Here is a 21308-nt window from a genome sequence, read left to right on the forward strand (position 1 = left end):
GCATCAGAATATCTGCTGTCATGTGACCAACCCTCTGGGCTGCCTCCCCAGCCTGACATCAACAAAGGCCAGCCTCCTTTGATATGCTAACACACAAAATTGAGCCAGCCTTTGATGACATCAGGCTATGGGAGGTAGTTCAGAGTGTTGGCAGCCCAGAGCTTTATTTTATCAGTAACTGGTGCAGGCAGTCAGGAACAGGTCAATGGAATGAGATGCTGCCGCCCCCCCACCCCCAACTAAGGTACCCAAAAGGGATACACTCTCCAAAAGACAGGCCCTCAGCAACTCATCATTCAGAAAAAAAAAAATATGTAAATTCTGGTATCACCTCAGTAAGCCACACAAACATCTTCTACTGCCAGAAATTTTGGGAAGTAACAAAAACTTTTCAAAAAGACACTCAGAATCTATATAGAAAACCTGCCAAATTTCCAGGACTTAGGCTGCAGCAACCATACCTGGGAAGAGGCAGCACTGCAAACAAAATCTTGACAATTATTCATACACTTATCTACAATACTTCTTCCATATGGCTCTGCTCTAATCTCTGTACATATAAGCCTAACAATTAAGATCTTTATCAAAAAACCTTTTAGATGTACCTTCAGTCAAACTTGCTAGACTGGAAATAACTCGTAAAAGATCTTTTTCGGTAGCTGGGGCCATCTTATGGAACTCTTTGCCTGATTCTTTACGCCTCCTACCTTCATCTCAACAATTTAAGAAAGCATTAAAAACTCACTTGTTTCAGAAAGCATTTAGCTCCTTGACCAACACTCAACCATAATCTAAGTTTTTGTCTTCCCACTACTGATCAACTTGACACCCATCCTCCTTTAACCATTCTCCTATTACATTTTAGAAGGCACTATGTTTGGCATTTTTGTATCTTTGTTTATTTTATGTTTTTTTGAACTATGTTTTATATTACCGTATTTATTTTTGTTAAATTTTTTCTCTCTCTAGATTATGTATGTTTTATTTTTAACCATTTTGATTAATCTCCCGATTGTAAAAGCAGTATACAAACATTTTTATACATACATACATACATTACTATAGGCCATAGAATACCAGTACACCAACTGGAAAAAAACAAAACAAGCCAGACACTATATGCCAGCAGAATCCCTCACCTCACTGAAACACACACACACACCACAAACTGACCCTTACCTAACAAAATAAGAGACCACAAATTAAGAACAGAAAAATGCAGACAAAAACTGAAAGAAGCCCAACTCTGTGTGCAGTGCAACAACAGAGAAAGAAACAAATGCATTTCCTCCTAAACTGAGCAAAATGCAATGCATATTCCCCTCTAAAAACTGAAAATAAAATGTTTTCCACCTTTGTCTGGGCATTTTATTTTTATGTTTGGGTTGGATCTGGTCTCTCACTTCTCCATTTCTTCTCTCCTTCTAATACCCTCCTTCTAATACCCTCAAGAAAAATTTCTTGAGGGTATTAGAGCAGGTATTCCCAAACTTTTAGCCAATGTGATCCCATTTTAGCACTTGAAGATTCACATGACCCCAGAGGACAACCAAAACAAAATTAGCAGGGGTGTGGTTCCCCCTCCAATCACTCCAGGCTCACTCTTCCACACTCCAGCTGATTCCCTATTAACTTCCTCTCAATCTCTGCCCCTCCAGCAACTTTCACTTCCCCACTCTACCCCTCTCTCTCATCCCCTATACCCCACAGCTGATCCTCTCACCAAGCCCTTCTTATAACCCCAACTAATCCTACTCGCCCCTCTCTCACCCCATCCCTGCTTGTGCAACTCCTAGCCTCTCCTCCCCTCCAGCTGATCCCTTCTCATCCCCCAAGCCATCTTCTTCCATTCCTCCCCTTACCCTCTCCAGCTGATCCAATCCTCAGACATGTCCTATATCTGATCCTTCCCTTCAAACAACTCCTTCACCAAACATCCCCTAGGATATAGTTGCACTGAAGAAGGTACAGAGAAAGGTGACCAAAACGATAAAGGACATGGAACGGCTTCCCTATGAGGAAAGGCTAAAGAGGTTAAGGTTGTTTAGCTTGGAGAAGAGACAATTGAAGGGGGATATGATAGAGGTCTATAAAATCATGAAAGGACTTGAACAAGTAAATGCGAATCGGTTATCAATAAAAAACTTTTCATATTAAAACAAACGTAAAATTTCTTTCACACAATGCACAATTAAGCTCTGGAATTCATTGCCAGAGGATGTGTTAGGGCAGTTAGTGTAGATGGGTTTACAAAAGTTCCTGTGGAAGTCCATAAACTATTAGTCAAGTTGACTTGGGGAATAGCCACTGCTTATTATAGGCATTAATAGCATGGGATCTATTTAATGTTTGGGTACTTGCATCCTGGATTGGCCACTATTGGAAACAGGATGCTGGACTTGACTGACTCTCGGTTTGACCCAGCATGGCAACTTCTTATGTTCTTGCGTCAAGGGTTGTTCAGATAATTCAAAATGCTGCAGCCAGGCTTCTCACAGGCAAAAATCTTTTGAACATTACCCCAGCGCTTCATGACTTACACTACTGCAATGGAGTACAAAGTACAAATCAGCCACACTTGTATATATAACTTAATCAATAACAATCATTCAGCCCCATGGATCAGTGGTTTGCTTCATATTTACGTTCCAACAGACTCAGAGAGCAGCAAATCTCTACTTGAGATACCTTCTTACAGACTGGTCCACCTCAATGAAGCTGTAATCAGGCTCTCTCAATAGCTAGTCCCATGCTTTGAAACGCCTTTCCCGACTGATGGCCTGAGCAATGCGGCACTATTTCGCATCTCACGCTGAGACACCTCTGAAGATTTTACGTCATTTGGAATAAGGAAATTCTCACAAAGATGACATCAAATCTTCACTGAGGTGTACTGTGCTTTTCATATATCTCACTATGAATAAAAACCTGGCCCCTAAACCATCACCAACACCTCATCTTGAGCTATTAGATGCCCCTCCTATGGGCATATGAATAGGTGCACACAGTGAAGGCCTCCCCATAGGTGCTTTCTCTCTACTCCACCTCTCCCTCTCCCCAGCCCAGAAATGGCCGAAATGCAATTCAAAAAATGTATCGCAAATTGCGTTAAGGCCATATTGCACAGCTTAATGCCAGGAAAAAAAAAAAGGTTTAGTTTTCCGGCGTTAAAACAGTGCAATAGCATGCGTTATGTTATCGCATGGTGCGATATTGCCCCTCATTTTTATAAATCCCTCCCAAACTCCTCCCTAATCCCGCCCCTTCCCAAAATTTGCATTCATGCCATCGCTAGCATTACGCATGCATTATGATGGTAAGGCATGCATTAACGCCATAACGCATTTTGATGAATGACCTTAAATTTTTTTTTTGCCAGATTTGTAACAGCAATGCAGCTTTTTTTCTTCTTTTGTTTTAATTATGTATGTGTTTTTATTTCTCTTTGGCCTTTTGTTCCACTGATGTTATATTTGTATTTTTATTTGGTTTTATATATGATGCTCACTTTTATTTATAATCCTGGAATCCACTTTGAACACTGGAATCTGCAGAATAAAAATGTCTTAAATAAAATAAAGATATAAATACTACTACAGCTGTTGCTTACACAAAAACTTGACATGAAGCTCTAGCCTAAGCTTTCAGACTGGGCTCCTTGCTCGCTCCAGCCCTGCTCCATTACCTTTGGAGTAGTTACCAATCTCATCCTTGCCTAAGCCCATCCTCATTTCCATTCCCTGCCTGCATGAGTTACAGGGTTTCTGCAAGCACTCCTTGTCTGCCAGCCTGAGATGGTGGTGGCGCTTCCCAGCAGGAGATCCAGCTGGCTCTGCTCCATGCTAAGACAGAACCCTGACTTTCGCAGAGACCGTCTTCATGCACTCCTGATCGGAGTAAAAAAACTGGCTAAATTACTAGTTTAAGCTGGATAGTTTACTGGCAATACATTTGAGGTGTGCAAGTAAATCGAGTTAGAGTCTAGGGTTTTCATAACTTTTGAAATAAGAATGATTTACTCTGTAAACCCACGAACTTGAAAATATCTAATCATAGACAAAAGCATTGTATATCTGTGTTGCTACAATAAACTTGTCTACCTCTAAAAAGGTGTAAAACATTCTGCTCCCTTTACAGGAGCCTGAGACGCTTGCAATCTGTTTTAAATAAGATAATCTGTAACCAAGAAAATCCTTACACTGTATCGACAATCATACGCTCAAGTAACTCTTTGCTAGGTCACAGGACTTACAAGGCAGCAGAAAATGAAACGCCATCCCTAGCACATGCAGAACGCAGGAATCGAGATGAAATTAACACAGTTGGCAGGTCAAGACTGTAAAGCTTTCTCCAAACAAAGCCTGCATAATGACCTAAAATTCTATGTGCAAAAATAAGCTGAAGGCTCTCCAGAGGGACCTTCTGTCCAGGCTGATACATCGTTATGTTAAAGCCTTACGGGCTCGCCAGCAGAACTTCCTTTCATACTCTTCACTGACTGTTTTGTATGAGAGTGGATTTTAAGCCAAGTTCTTCACCGGGGTTTCAGATGGTTGCTGGCCAAATTCGGTCTCCAACAATCCATTTCAAGAGGCTATGGCAGTGATTACGTTTGAGTCTGAACAGAGACCAAACAGTAACAAGCGAAGAGTGGTGGAGTGCAGGAAGAAGTGAACCTTTTATGGGCACCAGCTTGTGGGTTCCAATCACCAAAAACATCATCTGTGCATCTGTACAAGGAAAAGACTTTAACGGATACTTAACGACATGAATGCTTCTAGTGAGAAAATCCCATTCATCCTCTCCTAGAGTCCCCCGGAAGCAGTTCTGATCTTCAGCTATTGTGCAGGAGAGACTGAACGAAAGGCATTAGGACTTGGACATTAGGCCAGAAGTCTGGATAACTAGTATCAGACCAGACACTGGGTCCTGAGAATACAAGTTTCACAAACCGCTTAAAAAAGGCTCGAAACAAAGAAAAATACAATCCTTCCTTCATAGATACTGTCAAAGAGGCAGTTTGCAGCAGGGAAAAAAATTCTAATTCTCCAGGGCAGGAACCCTAGGGCAGGTCTGCAGGGCAGCAGTTAGCAGGCCAGCCACCCATGCTGACCGGCGGTGCCTCAGACCATGTTCTCCTCCTCTGCCATCGGAGAGACGGACTTTGATTTGAATCACTCACCTCCTCCTGCTTGCTGGTCCAATCAGTATGGTGAGAGAGGGGATTGGCACCAGGTGGTATGAAGAATTCTTCATCCCTCTTTCCCTTTGTCCCAGATGCAACCTCCCTCCTCCCTCATTCTGCCGCCCTTCCCATCTCCATAATCCCCCACCCCCAAATCTAAAAGGGCTTAAAAAAAAAAAAAAAAAGTTATCCAGACTCAAAAAAGGCTGGAAAATATTATTTTTAAATAAAGTTTGTTATTTAATATTAAAAACACATGCAGTTGTGCCACAGAATTTCAGAAACTTTACAACAGGAAGATGCTCCACCTTGTAATCTAAAAGATACAGGCTATTGTCAATATTACGCCATTTTACAAAGATTGCCTTAGACAAGGCCACCTTATCAGGAGCCACATCATTATAGCCCAAGAAACCAGACTCCCACTGATGTACCTACCCTGAAGACTAACTACAATCAGTGACCAAGTCACATCCCTCTAAACACAATTGATGGAGAAAGCAGGAGGCACCGCCACTGCCCCAGAGAACGTAGATAATATAAGGACATAATTTAAGGTCTAAAGATGGCTGCAGTGCCAGTCAACACAACAATGGACACAAGAAAATCCCAGCTCTGCAGAAAGAAGCATTCTCGATTTGCTTGGAAGTATTTTTAAAAAACAAGCTTTTTCCAGGAAAGGAAAGATCAACATTTTAGAGTTTCTCATGCTGACCATCAGCTGCTCAAAGCTTCAAGCTGGAAAAAGTGCAGTCTGCTCCTGCAGGACTGTGTCCCAGAACGTCACCTGGAAGGTCAGAAGACCGACAGTACACCAGCTCTCCTGCAGGCCCAGCACCAAGGACACCACCCACGCTGTACTGTACAGCCTTAGAACTGAACGCACAACTTTCACTTTCAGCAGTGCAAAAGGAAGCTACTCTTCAGCTTTTCTCCTCACTTTCATTTCTGTTCACTTGCTCACAATCCCACCCACACAGAGGTGGAGAATATATACATACAGGGTGATAAAAGTGGCACACCAGGGCGGACAACAGCCAGCTGAAGTCCGCAGCTTTGATTACAGTAGCACCTCCTTCACCATGCCATACATAGCCAGTTCACCCATTCCACGCAGCATGACAGACTGGAGTCCGACCACAGTGGGCTCCACCTGTACATTCTACCATCACCCATCATCTGGTGGGGGCTCCAAAGACCTGTAACATTTCAGAAGGCAGGGAATCAAATCAAAAGAATTTAAATGCAAGTTCTAGCTCTACAGAACCAACTTTATTTGGTATCTCTGTAATACTTGAGGAACAGACAGAACCCATATCAAAACGTTCAAATACCTCAATGAATAAACAATGCACAAGAAGCAAACCTTTTCCAGAGGAAACAAGAACATAAGATTTGCTATACTGGGTGAGACAGAGGGTCCATCAAGCCCAGTACCCTGTTTCCAACAATACCCAATCCAGGTCACAAGCACTTGCAAGGGGCAGATTCCAAGCTGTTTATCCCTGGATTTTTCCTCCAGAGCAAGAGATTATAATCTGGGACTCCGAGGGGGTAGATCGTGCAACATTAGAAAATATTTATAACTAAAAGTGTGCTGGATGCATGGAGCGGCTGCACAGTGAATGTAAGGGAGGCAAATACTGACAGAATTTAAAAAGCCTGGCATAAACACAGAGGATCCTCAGCTGTGGGGGAATGAGGGGGTATAGCCCTGGCATAAGCACAGAGCATCCTTGGGAGGAAAGTGTAAAACCTGGGATAGGCATATAGGATCCATTTGCAAGTAATAGGAAAGACAAGACATCAATTGGGGGTCTACAGAATCCTGGATGGGTCCTTATCTGAATACTTATCTGAATACTTCAGCTCTGTGTTCACTAAAGAAGACCCTGGAGAAGGACCATCTCTACACAACAAGAAACTGGAGGGAAGTGGAACAGATGAAAATCCATTTACAGTAGATAATGTATGGGAAGAGCTAAAGAATCTGAAAGTGGACAAAGCCATGGGGCCTGATGGGATTCATCCAAGGATACTGAGGGAGCTCAGAGATGTGCTGGCGGGACCGCTGTGCGACCTGTTCAATAGATCCCTAGAAACGGGAGTGGTGCCGAGTGATTGGAGAAGAGCGGTGGTGGTCCCGCTTCACAAGAGTGGGAACAGAGAGGAGGCTGGTAACTACAGACCGGTTAGCCTCACTTCAGTGGTGGGAAAAGTAATGGAGTCACTGTTGAAAGAGATAATAGTGAACTATCTACAGTCCGGAGAATTGATGGACCAGAGGCAGCATGATGGACCAGAGGCAGCATGGATTCACCAGAGGAAGATCCTATCAGACAAATCTGATTGACTTTTTTGACTGGGTATCCAAGGAATTGGATCGAGGAAGAGCACTCGATGTCATCTACTTGGATTTCAGCAAAGCTTTTGATACGGTTCCGCACAGGAGACTGGTGAATAAAACGATAAGCTTAGGAGTGAGTGCTGAGGTGGTGACCTGGATTGAAAACTGGTTGACGGACAGAAAACAATGTGTGATGGTAAATGGAACATTCTCTGAAGAGAGAGAGGTTTTAAGTGGTGTACCGCAAGGATCGGTGTTGAGACCGGTCCTGTTCAATATCTTTGTGAGCGACATTGCGGACGGGATAGAAGGTAAGGTTTGTCTTTTTGCGGATGACACTAAGATCTGCAACAGAGTGGACACGCCGGAAGGAGTGGAGAGAATGAGACGGGATTTAAGGAAACTGGAAGAGTGGTCGAAGATATGGCAGCTGAGATTCAATGCCAAGAAGTGCAAAGTCATGCATATGGGGAGTGGAAATCCGAATGAACTGTATTCGATGGGGGGGGGGGAAAGGCTGATGTGCACAGAGCAGGAGAGGGACCTTGGGGTGATAGTGTCTAATGATATGAAGTCTGCGAAACAATGCGACAAGGCGATAGCAAAAGCCAGAAGAATGCTGGGATGCATAGAGAGAGGAATATAGAGTAAGAAAAGGGAAGTGATTATCCCCTTGTACAGATCCTTGGTGCGGCCACACCTGGAGTACTGTGTTCAGTTCTGGAGACCATATCTACAAAGAGACAAGGACAAGATGGAAGCGGTACAGAGAAGGGCGACCAGGAAGGTGGAGGATCTTCATAGGATGACATACGAGGAGAGATTGAAGAATCTAAATATGTACTCCCTGGAGGAAAGGAGGAGCAGGGGTGATATGATTCAGACTTTCAGATACTTGAAAAACTTTAATGATCCAAAGACAACGACAAACGTTTTCCGTCAGAAAAAAATCAGCAGAACCAGAGGTCACGAGCTGAGGCTCCAGGGAGGAAAACTAAGAACCAATGTCAGGAAGTATTTCTTCACAGAAAGGGTGGTGGATGCCTGGAATGCCCTTCCGGAGGAGGTGGTGAAGTCTAAAACTGTGAACGACTTCAAAGGGGCGTGGGATAAACACTGTGGATCCATCAAGTCTAGAGGGCGTGAATAAAATGGAGGCATTCAAACACTGCACGGAGCGGCAGTAGCCACAGCGGCATTCAAACACTGCACGGAGCGGCAGTAGCCACAGAGGCATTCAAACACTGCACGGAGCGGCAGTAGCCACAGAGGCATTCAAACACTGCACGGAGCGGCAGTAGCCACAGAGGCATTCACGGAGCGGGATGCCAGTGGCCAGTAGTTGGTGTTCCACCTTCACGGAGCGGAAGGATGGAGGGCTGCTATTTCCAAAAAAATAAATAAATAAAAACAGGGGTGGGTAAGAGTATGGGGCAAGGGGGTGGCCTGCTTGTTACAGCAGTTGCTACCCCCAATTGAGCTGGATGTCACTTGGATGCAGATTCAAAGCTGCTCTCTAAATTGGGTGGAGGGGAATTAGGGCTGGAGGGTACTGGAAGCCAATAGTAACAGGTGGGAGATAGAAAAAGGGGAAAAAAATGGATAAAGTGCATAGCTTGCTGGGCAGACTTGATGGGCCATTTGGTCTTCTTCTGCCGTCATTTCTATGTTTCTATGTTTATCTGTCACCTTTTTCTGTATTTCTATTATTTTTACTTAGCACAGTGAAACAAAGAAAGCCCTATATGACACTCACAGATTGCATATAGCCCATTGGCTACTAAAGTAAGGGCCAGCCAAACTGCAAACAATACAATCTTGAGTTTCCAAGGGACACTTGTACATCATCAAAATCATGTGTATAAAAAGCCAGGTTTATCTGTATATTTTGAACTCTTTTAGTTATGGCTCATAATACAGACGTCACCAATCTGGAAATTCAATATACCCTATTTATAAAGAGGTTTCATACAATCCTGAGGTGTTAGCACAGACTCTGAATGCTTATAAGTAATCCCTCCTGCATGCTTTGTGCAGTATGATACAGACTCACTAGCCTGCTTGGTAATCTGCTTACATTTTCCAGCTATGAAATCTCACTGACTGAGAGGCCCCAGGCTGGGGCTGGGAGAATCTGGCACATTTCAGCCTCTGCATCCTGCTACGATTCACTGTGTAAAGAAGAGACCCCCCAAGACTGTGTGCGTGGGTTAGCAGCAAAGAGCAATTTGTTTTTTTTGCAAAACACCTTATTCCTGCTAGGTTGCACTGCCAAAACAATTTTAACATGGCCAAAGCAGGGCTATAGTGTCATAAGCTTCGACACTCCCCTACCCGGATTTTCCCCCAGTTTTATTCTTCCTGCACAACTCCTTCATCAGTAGGAACCACAGACCACAGTGTATGACAGAACTTCCAAAGCATCACCCTCCTCCCACCATCACCCTCTTACCAACATCTTCCTCCCTCCAGCCACATCTTCCTTCCTCCCTCTCAGCCTCCAGCAGTACCTCCCTTCCCCCTCATCAGCTGCACCTTTCTCTAGTCACACCCTCCTCACCCCTTTCCTCTAGCCACACCTCCCTCCCTCTCACTACTCACCCTCCAGCAGCACATCCTTGCCAGCTCGCTTGAGCTCCTGCACGGCCTGGTCGTGGGTGGCGTGGCGCAGGTCGGTACCGTTCACGGCCAGGATGGCATCTCCCACGCGCAGCGCCCGGCTCTGGTAGGCGGCAAGGCCCGGGAAGATCTTGGAGATAAGGATGGGCATGCGGTTTTCCCGCCCGCCTTTGATGCTCAGGCCCAGCCCGCCCGCCTCTTGCTTCAGCACCCGTACGGTGCGCGCCGGCTCCGCCCCGGCCCCCGTCCACAGCCCGTTCGGCGCCGGCGGAGCCGATTCCGGGTCAGAGGTTAGCGTCAGGCTCCCCCCGCTCAGCTCAGCCACGACCGGGACCCAGCGCTCGCGCAGCAACAGCTCCAACGGCCCGTTCTTCCCGGCCCGGGTCCACACTGCCATCCCGGCGCGTCACCGGCGAGCGGGCTTTAGGCAGGAGGAGGAGGGGTTGCCGCGCATTATACATGAGGGGCGTGGCAGACGAGGAACATCCGCCCTCGACTATATTATACATGAGCGACGGAGCTGCCGCCCGCAACTATATTATATACGCGGAATGGGGCTACAATAAGGCAAAAGGAGGAACCGCTCACAAACGACCAGGCTATTTAGTACGGTGTGCTCGGCTGCTTTTCTGTACACCCTCCGACTTAATATTATGTCAGAGGTCCCAAAATTAAAAAAAAAAAAACCCAAACAAAAAAATCTGTCCGCCTGTCCGAAAACGGATGGTCAATTTTGCCGGCATCCGTTTTCTGAATCTCAGCGAGTTCAAAAACCGACACTGGTAAAATTAAGCGTCGGTTGTTGGACCCGCTGAGAGCCGCCACTTCTGCTAATAAGGAGGTGCTAGGGAAGTGCTATTGTCCCTAGCACTTCCTTATTAGCATGACATCTCATTTAAATAGAGAAGCACACGCCCAGGAGAGGTGCCTGGGCACACGTCAGGAGAGTAGATACTCAACATTGAGCACTGGCTCTCCCACATTTTATATTGAATCGGACTGTACCTGAGGCAGAGAGCAGGAGGAGTACACTTGCAAGGGGAGGTGGTGGTCTGCCTCTCCCATTATATTATGCATAAGGGGTTGGACACCATCCACCATTAAACAGCACATTGAGAGACCAACGAGAGGCTGGGCACCATCCCTCCTTCCCTCATTACATATTCAGGGCTGGATCCCACCCTTCATTATATTATGAGGGGCTAGATATACCCTCTGCCCCTTCATTGTTGCCCATGCAATATTTGTGCACAGAAAACGGGCACTCCGTATTGAGCGCTTCTCTTCCTAATGTGCGCCCAGCCACTTCTCCTGGGCACGGGATGCAATATTTAAATTAGGGGCTGCGCTAAAAAGGAGGTGCTGGGGAAAATTGTGCAGCCCTAGTGCCACCTTGGCATTGGGCACTCAGCCTAGATGACTGTCAGTGCAGGTTGGGAAAATGGACACTCAGACTATGACCATCTGCTACCGGCATATATATGCACAAGATACACAGCCTGGACCGTGTATCTTGTGTGTGTATATTAGGCATCCAGAATTTTTTTTTTGTTTAACCTAAATCTGCTTTCTTTGGTTCCTCCTACTTAGTATCACGACAATACTATTAGGAGAAATCACAGAAAGCGGAATTTTTCCTTTTTTTGAATGTACCCTTGAGCATACCTTTATGCCAACCACAGGCTGGCGTAAAATTTGCCACGTTGCAATTAGCACATTGGCCACATGGGAAATTTTTTGCAGCATGGGGATTAGCTAATAGCCTCATCTACATGGAATTTACATGTGATAAACTCTATTAGCCACACAGTGATTTGGATGTGCTAATCCCCCTATTGCATCGGGGTTATGGACGAGCATCCAATCGCGTGATAAACCGTGTGCTAGTCACTGTGCACAGTATTGCATCAGCCCCTTTGTCTTTAAGGAATCTAATACCACCCACCCTAATTCTTTTTACGAGGGACTCCATTCATTATATATGAGCAGACTACATACCACTCACTGTTATGTATTACGCTTGAGCCATCCATCTACCTCCATCCACTCCTACCCTCTATTATACCTTAGGGTCAGACACACAGAAGCAAAGAGTGAGGGAGGATAAGGAGTGTATGGCTCAACTGTCTGGCCAATTTGTTATTGTTACAGTAAAATAGAAATTAACTGGAGTCTTCTTTCAGAACTACAGGTCCTCATTGGTAATCACAGGCTTGCTTGAATCTGTTACAGCTTTTGCCTTCACTATCTCCACTGGGAGATCATTCCATGCGTTCACCACCCTTTCTGGGAAGACTTATTTTCTAATGTTAGACTTGAGTCTGTCCCCTTTACACATAACATTTTGTTCTAGCTCTAAAATTTCCCATCCACTGAAAAAGCTTTGCTTCATGTGCATTATTTATTTGGGGTATCTGAAAGTATGATATCCACCTCCCCCTCTCCTCCCCTCTTACTCATTACAAAAGGCCTTTGGTACAGAATCTTTCCCATTTCTGTAACTCTGGTCTTTCTCCTTTTAGAAGTATGACCTCCAGCATTGGATACAATACTCCAGTGAGGACTTATCAACTACTTGTACAGAGGCATTATCAATTTTATTTCTACTGCTAATTTGCTTAGAAATGGTTATCTTTGCCTTAGTAATGTCACTTCCTTGTGACATGGGTTTGTAACTTTGAGATCCTCATCTATGATTACACTGTGATATCACTTGCTTGGAGAACATAAGAAGTTGTCATATTGGGTCAGACCTAGGGTCCATCAAGCCCATCATCCTGTTTCCAACAGTAGCCAATCCAGGATACAAGTACCTGACAAGTACCCAAACATTAAATAGAGTCCATGCTACTAATGCCGGTAATAAGCACTGCCTATTTCCTAAGTCAACTTGACTAATAGCAGTTTATGGAATTCTCCTCCAGGAATTTGTCCAAACCTTTTTTAAAACCCAGCTACATTAAATATCATAACCACATTCTCTAGCAACGAATTCCAAGCTTAATTATGCATTGAGTGAAAAAGAATTGTCTTCCCTTTGTTTTAAATGTGCTACTTGCTAACTTCATGGAGTGCCCCCTAGTCCTTTTATTATTTGAAAGAGTAAACAACTGATTTACATTAACCCTTTCTAGTCCACTCATTTTATATACCTCCATCATATTCCCTCCCCCTCCCCCCCCCCCCCCCCCCCCCCCCAGCCATCTCTTCTCCAAGCTGATCAGCCCTAACCTCTTTTGCCTTTCCTCACTGGTGTTGCAACCATCGGTCTGCGACGGCTTCGCCCCGCCTACCTTACTCTTCTTGCAGCTCCTCCCGCTCACCTCGGACTACTGGCTGCCGCGGCGTCTGTCTGCCGACCTCTCCGGCATCCCCGGACCGGCTTTGGTGCTGCTTCCTGCCATGCTCCTCCATGGTACCATAGGGCGCGCGCACGCACGCCGCCCTCATCTTTATTTCCTCATTGGCGCGATCCTGAGATGACGTCACGCTGCCCAGATATTTAAGCCTACTACTTTTGCTAGCTAATCGAGTTAGCAACAGACTCCTTACCGGAACTCTATGGATGGGATTCGCTTTCTGTACCGAAGCTACTCTGCCACTCCAGCGTTTATCTGGAACTCTTATCACTAATGGAGTACCCGCTCCTCGGGGGCCTCCTGCTTCTTTCAGGTGCTATCAGGAAACCAGTACTCTCTCCTCGAGGGCCCATGTTCCCTGAGTCGCTGCCTGCATCTACAACCCTTTCTACTTGGAAGACCTCACTAACAGTTTCCATCCGTGAGTACAACTACCATCTATTCCACAGTACTGCTTCCCTGGAACCAAGTACTTGCTCCTCGAGAGCCTGCCCTCTGTTCCAGTGCCAGACCTCTCGTCTAGTGGAACCATTGTGTGAGTACAATACCACCGAGTCTCTCTACTCTAGGGGATCAGGTACTTGCTCCTCAAGGGCCTGCTCTCCCTGCTTCTCCTATTCTGCCTGGGACTCTGTATGTTTCTCACTGTGTACTCATAACTCTCAGTCTCTTTCCACTACAGCACAGCCAAGCAGAGGATCCGCTGTTCCTGCGTCCTGTGGGATACTTGCCCAGTCGGGCTCAACATCTACTACTCACTACTGCAACCTCTGGTGGTTTCCAAAACTGTTTAATAAAAGATTCAAATCTGTGTTTGTGTGTCCAGAGTCTAGCCTGACACCGTTGTCCCTCACAGAACTGCCCCCCGTGGGCATGGTCAGCTGCCACAGAGTCCAAGGATACACCTAAATATCAATATACATAACAACTGGGGAGCTATTCTATCCCTTTTATCATTTTGGTCACCCCCGTGCATCATTATCTTTTTGAGATGCGGCAACCAGAACTGAACACAATAGAGTGATAGAGGCATGATGACATTCTCAGTCTTATTCACCATTCCCTTCCTAATAATTTCTAACATTCTGTTTGCTTTTTTAATCGCCGCAGCACACTGAGCCAATAATTTCAATGTATTTTCCACCGATACCTAGATCTTTGTCCTGGGCGGTAACTCCTGTTCAATTATCTGGGGCTGTGTACCCAGAGTTCAATTCTTTATCTGCCTTTGCAGAGAGTTCAAAAAGAATAGTTATCTGTGGTCTCCACGCTCACAGAGATTTCAAAGAAAGGCCCTTCTAGAATAATTAACAACTACTTTTCTTTACGTGAATAATCTTTATTAGTGAAAGGCAAGAAATTAATATGCAGTTAGCTTTTCTTGGAAGCAGCGCTGTACCTCTTAACAGTGAAGTACAGCCTAATCTGCTCACTTAACACAGGTTACATCATCTTATATACACGTATGGCTAACAATGTTGTTCTTATTTTTTTTCTCTGATGTGGCTCCCATATTTGGAGTGGAGAATTACAGAACGTTTCTACTAACTCTAATGATGTCACACTGCCTTATCTCGGTACCTCCCCTTTTATTCCCGCTCAGTAGCTAGGCCTTGAAGTGTCAGCTTGTTTCTACACAGGCTGCTTCTGTTTCTCACCCAAGGATTGTTTTAGTTGCTCATGAAGACAAAACACATTTTTTCACTTGGCAAGCTGTTTCATTAATTTCATTATTTAACAGTTTTAGTCCTTATTAAATACAGGTTATCATTCCCCTCTTGAAGAATTAACGCTACTAATTCTTCATACCACGCCATTTCAATTGCTGGCCCCACTCACTGGAACGCCCAACCTACAAACATCCGTCTAGAGACCTGCCCCTCTAAATTCTTACCCATCCTTGCCTTAGCATACTGTTTTTACAATTGGTTGTCTACATAGGGGATTCTGTCCTGGGAGTACATGGTTTAGCATATCGAGCTTGCACAATAGTTTTATGAGAAATCATGATCCTGGGAATGGAAGGCATCCTTGGTCGAAATTGTCGCAGGCATGAGCAAACACATGGGAGACAGAAACATAACAGTAAGCATAGAACAAGAAATCCGATGACAAAACTAACAAGGCCTTGCAAATGGCTGCTCAAACTAGAGAACCAGGAAGAAAAAGTGTCCTACCATGGCACTGATATCCCTCCCTCAAAGTCACTGACCTGAAATCTAGCTAAATCTTGTATCTTTTGCATAGCATTGTGAACAATATTAAAACAATTTACCACAATAGTACAACATTCTGAACTATTCAAAATAGTGCATAAGCCATCCTGTGCTGCAAGTATATAATCTAAGCCATGTCGGTTATACGTAGAAACAATAAGTTCATTAACAGTTTGCTGTAAAGCTCTCAATGCAATTCCTAGTTCATGTGTTACTACATGTAATACTGATTGCAATCTTCTAATAGCCATTCCCAACTCAGCAGCTACTGCAGGCTGGGCAAAGGGTAACCATGAAGTGTAACTAAGTGCATCTAACCCAGTCTTTGTTAAAGGATAGGTAGAGTTAATATAATCCAATGAAAGTTGGATCGCTTGTTCTTCAGGGACAGCTGAAGGAACACTTCTACGGGAGCGGTTATGAGCAGGGTTCAATAACGGAATAACTCTGGTAAAGTAATTGAATGTAACCAATACACAAAAATCATATGACATAGGGAGTTTGAGGAAAACTATCCCATCACATAACCAATAATGTCCAATATAAAGATCTGTAAAATTTTGTATCAAGAATAATTAGCACTGTCATATGGGCCATAAACAAAAGGAGAATTAAATCGTGCTCCTAGCAGAACACAAGGAACAAGGGGAGAATTAAGTTCAGATCTGAGGACTGTGCAAGCAATGTGGGTACTGGGTTTCTGTAGCCAGGTTTTCAGCTTCTGTCAAATTCATTATACATGCTGCACAGAGAGTGTTTTTGGACATGGAAAGGGAAGTAATTGCGCAATTACATTTCCATAAGAGGTTAAGAAGAGAAGATCTAGGTAATATGGTTCATTTGTGAACAATCCAAGTGCTATTGTGTGTGTAATAAATGTAATTACAAGAAATTGGGTTTGGGGAAGTGACATTACTAAGCAAAGATAACCATTTCTAGGCAAATCTGCAGTGAGTGGGGGGTGTGCAACATTACCTAAATATTGCGTCCATGTTGTTCCTGCTAAGGGGTCTTGGGAAGTGTTATGTTAATTACAGGCATTGAATCCTATTATGTGGCATAACTGAACTGGTAAGATGATAGCGGGGATATGGGAAATAGCCTTAGGATGGGGGGTACAAATAATACAATCTGTAACATGGGGTGGTAGAGTCTTAACCAATTCATGAATACCTCAAACCCATGGATTAGTCTGTCCTTGGAAAGGGGCTCTTCCAATGGGAAGTTCAATTGTCAGGGGGAACATGCACATAAAAGTACAGACAACTGATAGTAAAAACAGCATTATGTCTTTCAACTAATGCTCAATGTTTCAATGTTCAATGTCTAATGTCCTTTACGTGAGTCCAAACAGTATCTCCTTCCAAACAAACAGCGGTAGGTGTGGCAGCAACAACTTTATAAAGTCCCAGGTATACCGGATTCTTCCAAGTTTTGTGGGTGAAGTGCTGTCGATAAACCAAGTCTCAGATGGCCACAGGAAGCTCGGGAGGAGCTTTTTCTGAATCCTTATCTGAAAGAGAACAAGAAATTATTTGTAAAGTGTGTGCAAGACTAGCCCAGTATATGGGGAAGTCATCCAGCTGTACTATCTCAGTTAAGAGATTTCCATGGCATGGGACGTCCAGCGCAAATCTGGAAGAGAAACAGATTATGCTTCAAAGTGGGGGCCTGTCGTAGTGCCCATGGCAAGCAAGTGATCTAATCACTCTTCAATTCCATACTGAGAATGCGAAGTCGAGTCTTCAGGAGTCCGTTGCATCGTTCCACCAAGCCATTGCTGGTCGGTCTAAAGACAGAAACTCGTCTGTGATGACATTTCAAAGTTGAAACTAGGGTATTAAGCAAATGGTTATGAAAGTGAGATCCATTATCAGAAACTATCACATTTGGAAAACCAAACCGAGAAATAATATGCGTACAGAGAGCTTTTGCCATTTCAGCTCCTGTCTCTTTCTTGCAAGGGAACGCCTCTATCCATTGGGAATAAGCATCGACACAGACCAAGAGATAACGAAATGATCCCACACAATCAATCATATCAGTAAAATCACAATGCCACTCTAGGCCTGGGCCTGATAATTTGGGAATGTGACCTGGTTCCACTCATGGACCTCGTCTAGGAATAGCAGTTTGACATTACATGCAATGGGAAACATAATCATGGCATATCTATGTAAGCCCTGGAGCCCACCAAAGCGCTTGAAGACAACTAGCTAACTGTTTAGCTGGTACATGAGCAGGAAGATGCAAGTAAGGCAGTAGTTTACTAAGGCCTAAAGCAGGGAGACACAACTTTCCTGAAGGATGCACATAAAAGATTCCATCATGTCCCTCTAAAGTGTGAATGCTGGCTCCTGCTGCAATCCATGAATGCAGTTCCTGTTGTGTGTGAAGCTGCTGTGCAAAATCATGTGTAAGAGAGTGTTTATTATGGTATGTAAGCTCCACATATGCACTATCTAAATCATTCTCATTCTCATCTGAGGAGGATGGGTATCGTATTTTGTCCAAATCACGAACTGGATCAAGCTCTGGGTCTTTTATTTATTTTTATTTATTTATTTAAGGTTTTTATATACCGGCATTCATGAAGCGATCACATTATGCTGGTTTACAAATAAACAGGGGTGCAATAAATACATCAAAACAGAAATAACGTTTGACCTCTCTGAGTCATTTGTTTTGGAGAACTCTCTCCAGGCTTGTGCTCTTGTGGTCACATAGACTGTCTGTGGGAGGGCGGCAGTAGCCGCTTGGTCAACTAGGTTATTCCCATACACTTCCCAGGAGAGGGAAGGGTTCTGATGGGCCTTGACCCAAACTATGGCAACTGTGTGTCCTTTATCAGAAAGGGCATGTAGAGTAGTAAACAATTTATCCCATAAGGGTAAAGATACTAAAGTAGTGCCTGAGCTAGAAAGCATTCCCCTTCTCTGCCATTTTCGACGGTAGGTATGCAAAGATGCATATTTGTAATGTGAATCAGTGTAAATTGTCACCTGTAATTTCGTGTTCTTGGGAGTGTTTTCAGAAGCATGTTGTTCTAAGTACTGTGTACATGCCCAAGTAACAGCACATAATTCTGCTTCCTGCGCTGACAAATGGGACAGCAGGACAAAGGCATGTGAATGTGTTGGGGTCTTTTTCTGAAAAGGCAATTCCACTACTGCAAAGCTTGTACCTTCTCCTTTTCCACCTCCTTCATCAGTAAAGTAATTATATCTTCGGGCAGGGGCTCTGTCTGTAGACGCAAAGAGTCAGGGTGTTCAACTGTAGAACATGCATGCGGTATCTGAGGGAGTCCTTCTAGTACTTCAGTTAAAGCAATGATAGGGGGTGGGGGATTTTTATTCCATACCGTTAAGGTAGTGTGTGAACTAAGTAACAATGCCTTGTACCTCCCAGTACGAGATGCAGTAAGCATAAGTTGGGGCGATTGTAATAAAAAAACTACATCGTGTGTAGTGTGCAAGTGGACTTCTGCATAAGAGCAAGACAGAGCTACTCATCATCACTCCACAAAACAACATTTAACACTAACCTACATTCACCATCTGACACTCTCAATTTACAGCAAGTCCGCAGCCTCGGCGTTATCATTGACAATCATTTCTCCTTAAAGGAATTTATCACTTCCACCATAAAAAATGGATTCTTTAAGCTACATACTCTAAAAAGAATTAAACCCTTCCTACATCCACATGACTTCCGGACAGTCTGACAAGCTACAATATTGTCAAAACTGGACTACTGCAATTCCATCCTACTAGGTCTCCCTAAAAATTCACTACAACCATTACAGATGCTACAAAATGCCGCTGCACGCTTACTCACCAATACTCACCGCCATGAACACATTACACCAGTTCTCCAATTCCTTCACTGGCTTCCTGTAGCATCTAGGATATTATTCAAAGTACTCATCCTCATTCATAAGTCTATCTCTAACCAAGATATGCAATGGTTCTCTGATCAGTTTACATTCCGCACATCAAAGAGACCAATCAGAAAAATGCACCAAGCCAAACTCGTTACTTCATCACTTAAACACATCAAACACGCTGCTACGAGAGACCGCTCATTCACGATCGCCGAAACCAACATCTGGAAAAAAATGCCTACAGATCTACGCCTAGAGCCCTGCCATAGGAAATTTAAACAGAACCTTAAAACCTGGCTGTTCAAACAAGCTTACACTCAATAATCATCTCCTCTTCAGAATTGCTGATCGCTTGTTCCACTCAAAATACTTTATCTGCCTTCATATAGATATCTTGCTATAACTCCTGCTCATCTATTGTATCTAAATGTCCACTCTACACCCACCCTTTGTAAAGTCTGTTCTTTGGATCCATATCCACACTCCATATTAATGACGTTGCTAAGTTTTATTTTACCTGTTTCTGATCTCCCTTCCTTATTAGGCATGCCTCAACTGTAGAATATGATTATCATTGGTTTAATAGTTTTGTTTTAATGTGGTATTTATAATGTTTCCTCTTAATTTCATTTAATTGTAAAGCCTGTTGCTGATTTATTGTTCATTGTAAACCGAGGTGATGTTTTTAACGTGCCGCGGTATATTAAAAAATCACTAAATAAATAAATAAATATGGAATCTGGTGTTGCATTTTGTCTCAAGCAGCAGCCGCTGCTACAATACCTTTCTCACAAGCTGACATTCCTAATTCTATCACAGAAAACTTTCCTGAAAGGTACAGAACAGGTAAATCATTCTGCATTCCCACTGCTGCCCATGAATAGCGACCATGGGTTACCCACAAATCTATCAGAACAGAAGAATCAAAATACTGCAGCAGGCGCACTGCACATGCATCTAAAATAAGCTGATTCAATAACTTTGTTTCTTTGTCTGATAAACATACCGGGGATTTTCCAATCCCTTTTGAATGGGCATACAAAAGAGTGCTCTCTCACTGAAAGCAGGGATCCATAAACGGCAAACGTTTAACACAGACAGCCGTGACTGTTGTAGGATTACTTAAAGCAGCTAAAGCAGCAGTTATGTCTTCACTTAAAACTCTAGCTTTGGGGGTGAGTTGGGTCCCTAAAAAAGGTACTGTAAGTTGGGCTACTCTGAGTTTCTTTCTGTTTACCTTGTATCCTAAAGCATGTAACCTAAGGAGTAAATGTTTAGTGTATTCAATAGAAAGAGCTTCTGTCTCGGCAGTCAATAATAATATCATCGACATACTGCAACACAGTCACTGATGGGGGCAAAGCTTCAACAAATGATTCTAAACATTTCTGTAAATGGGTACTAAAAATAGTAGGACTGTCACGAAAGCCTTGGGGAAGGCAGGTCCACTGGTAAGCAGTAGGACCGCATTGGAAAGCAGTCAGGGGTCGCGATTCTGGACTTAAGGGCATACAAAAGAAAGCATTGGACAAATCAATTATAGTTTTGTAAGGATGTATGGTAGTATTCTGGAGTAAGGTAACAGGGTTGGGAACATTGGGGTGAATTGGCACTGTTAACTCATTAAGCAATCGTAAATCTTGCACCATTCACCAACTGTCATCTTTCTTTCTGATCGGAAACAGGGGTGTATTAAATC

At 43.8% G+C, this 21308-nt stretch overlaps 1 protein-coding gene across 4 annotated transcripts in view; it reads right to left on the reverse strand.

The window, feature by feature from the left end:
* Positions 1-10577, reverse strand: part of SNTB2 (syntrophin beta 2) — a 230899-nt gene extending 220322 nt beyond the window's left edge. For all 4 annotated transcript variants that reach the window (XM_029608316.1, XM_029608317.1, XM_029608318.1 and 1 more), the window contains exon 1: positions 10134-10577. In XM_029608316.1, the coding sequence (XP_029464176.1) occupies positions 10134-10548 (415 nt within the window). In that variant the 5' untranslated portion in view covers positions 10549-10577. The remainder of the gene's footprint in view (positions 1-10133) is intronic.
* Between the last annotated feature and the right edge of the window lie 10731 nt (positions 10578-21308).

This window comes from Rhinatrema bivittatum, chromosome 7 (assembly GCF_901001135.1).
Source record: "Rhinatrema bivittatum chromosome 7, aRhiBiv1.1, whole genome shotgun sequence".
NCBI lineage: Eukaryota > Metazoa > Chordata > Amphibia > Gymnophiona > Rhinatrematidae > Rhinatrema > Rhinatrema bivittatum.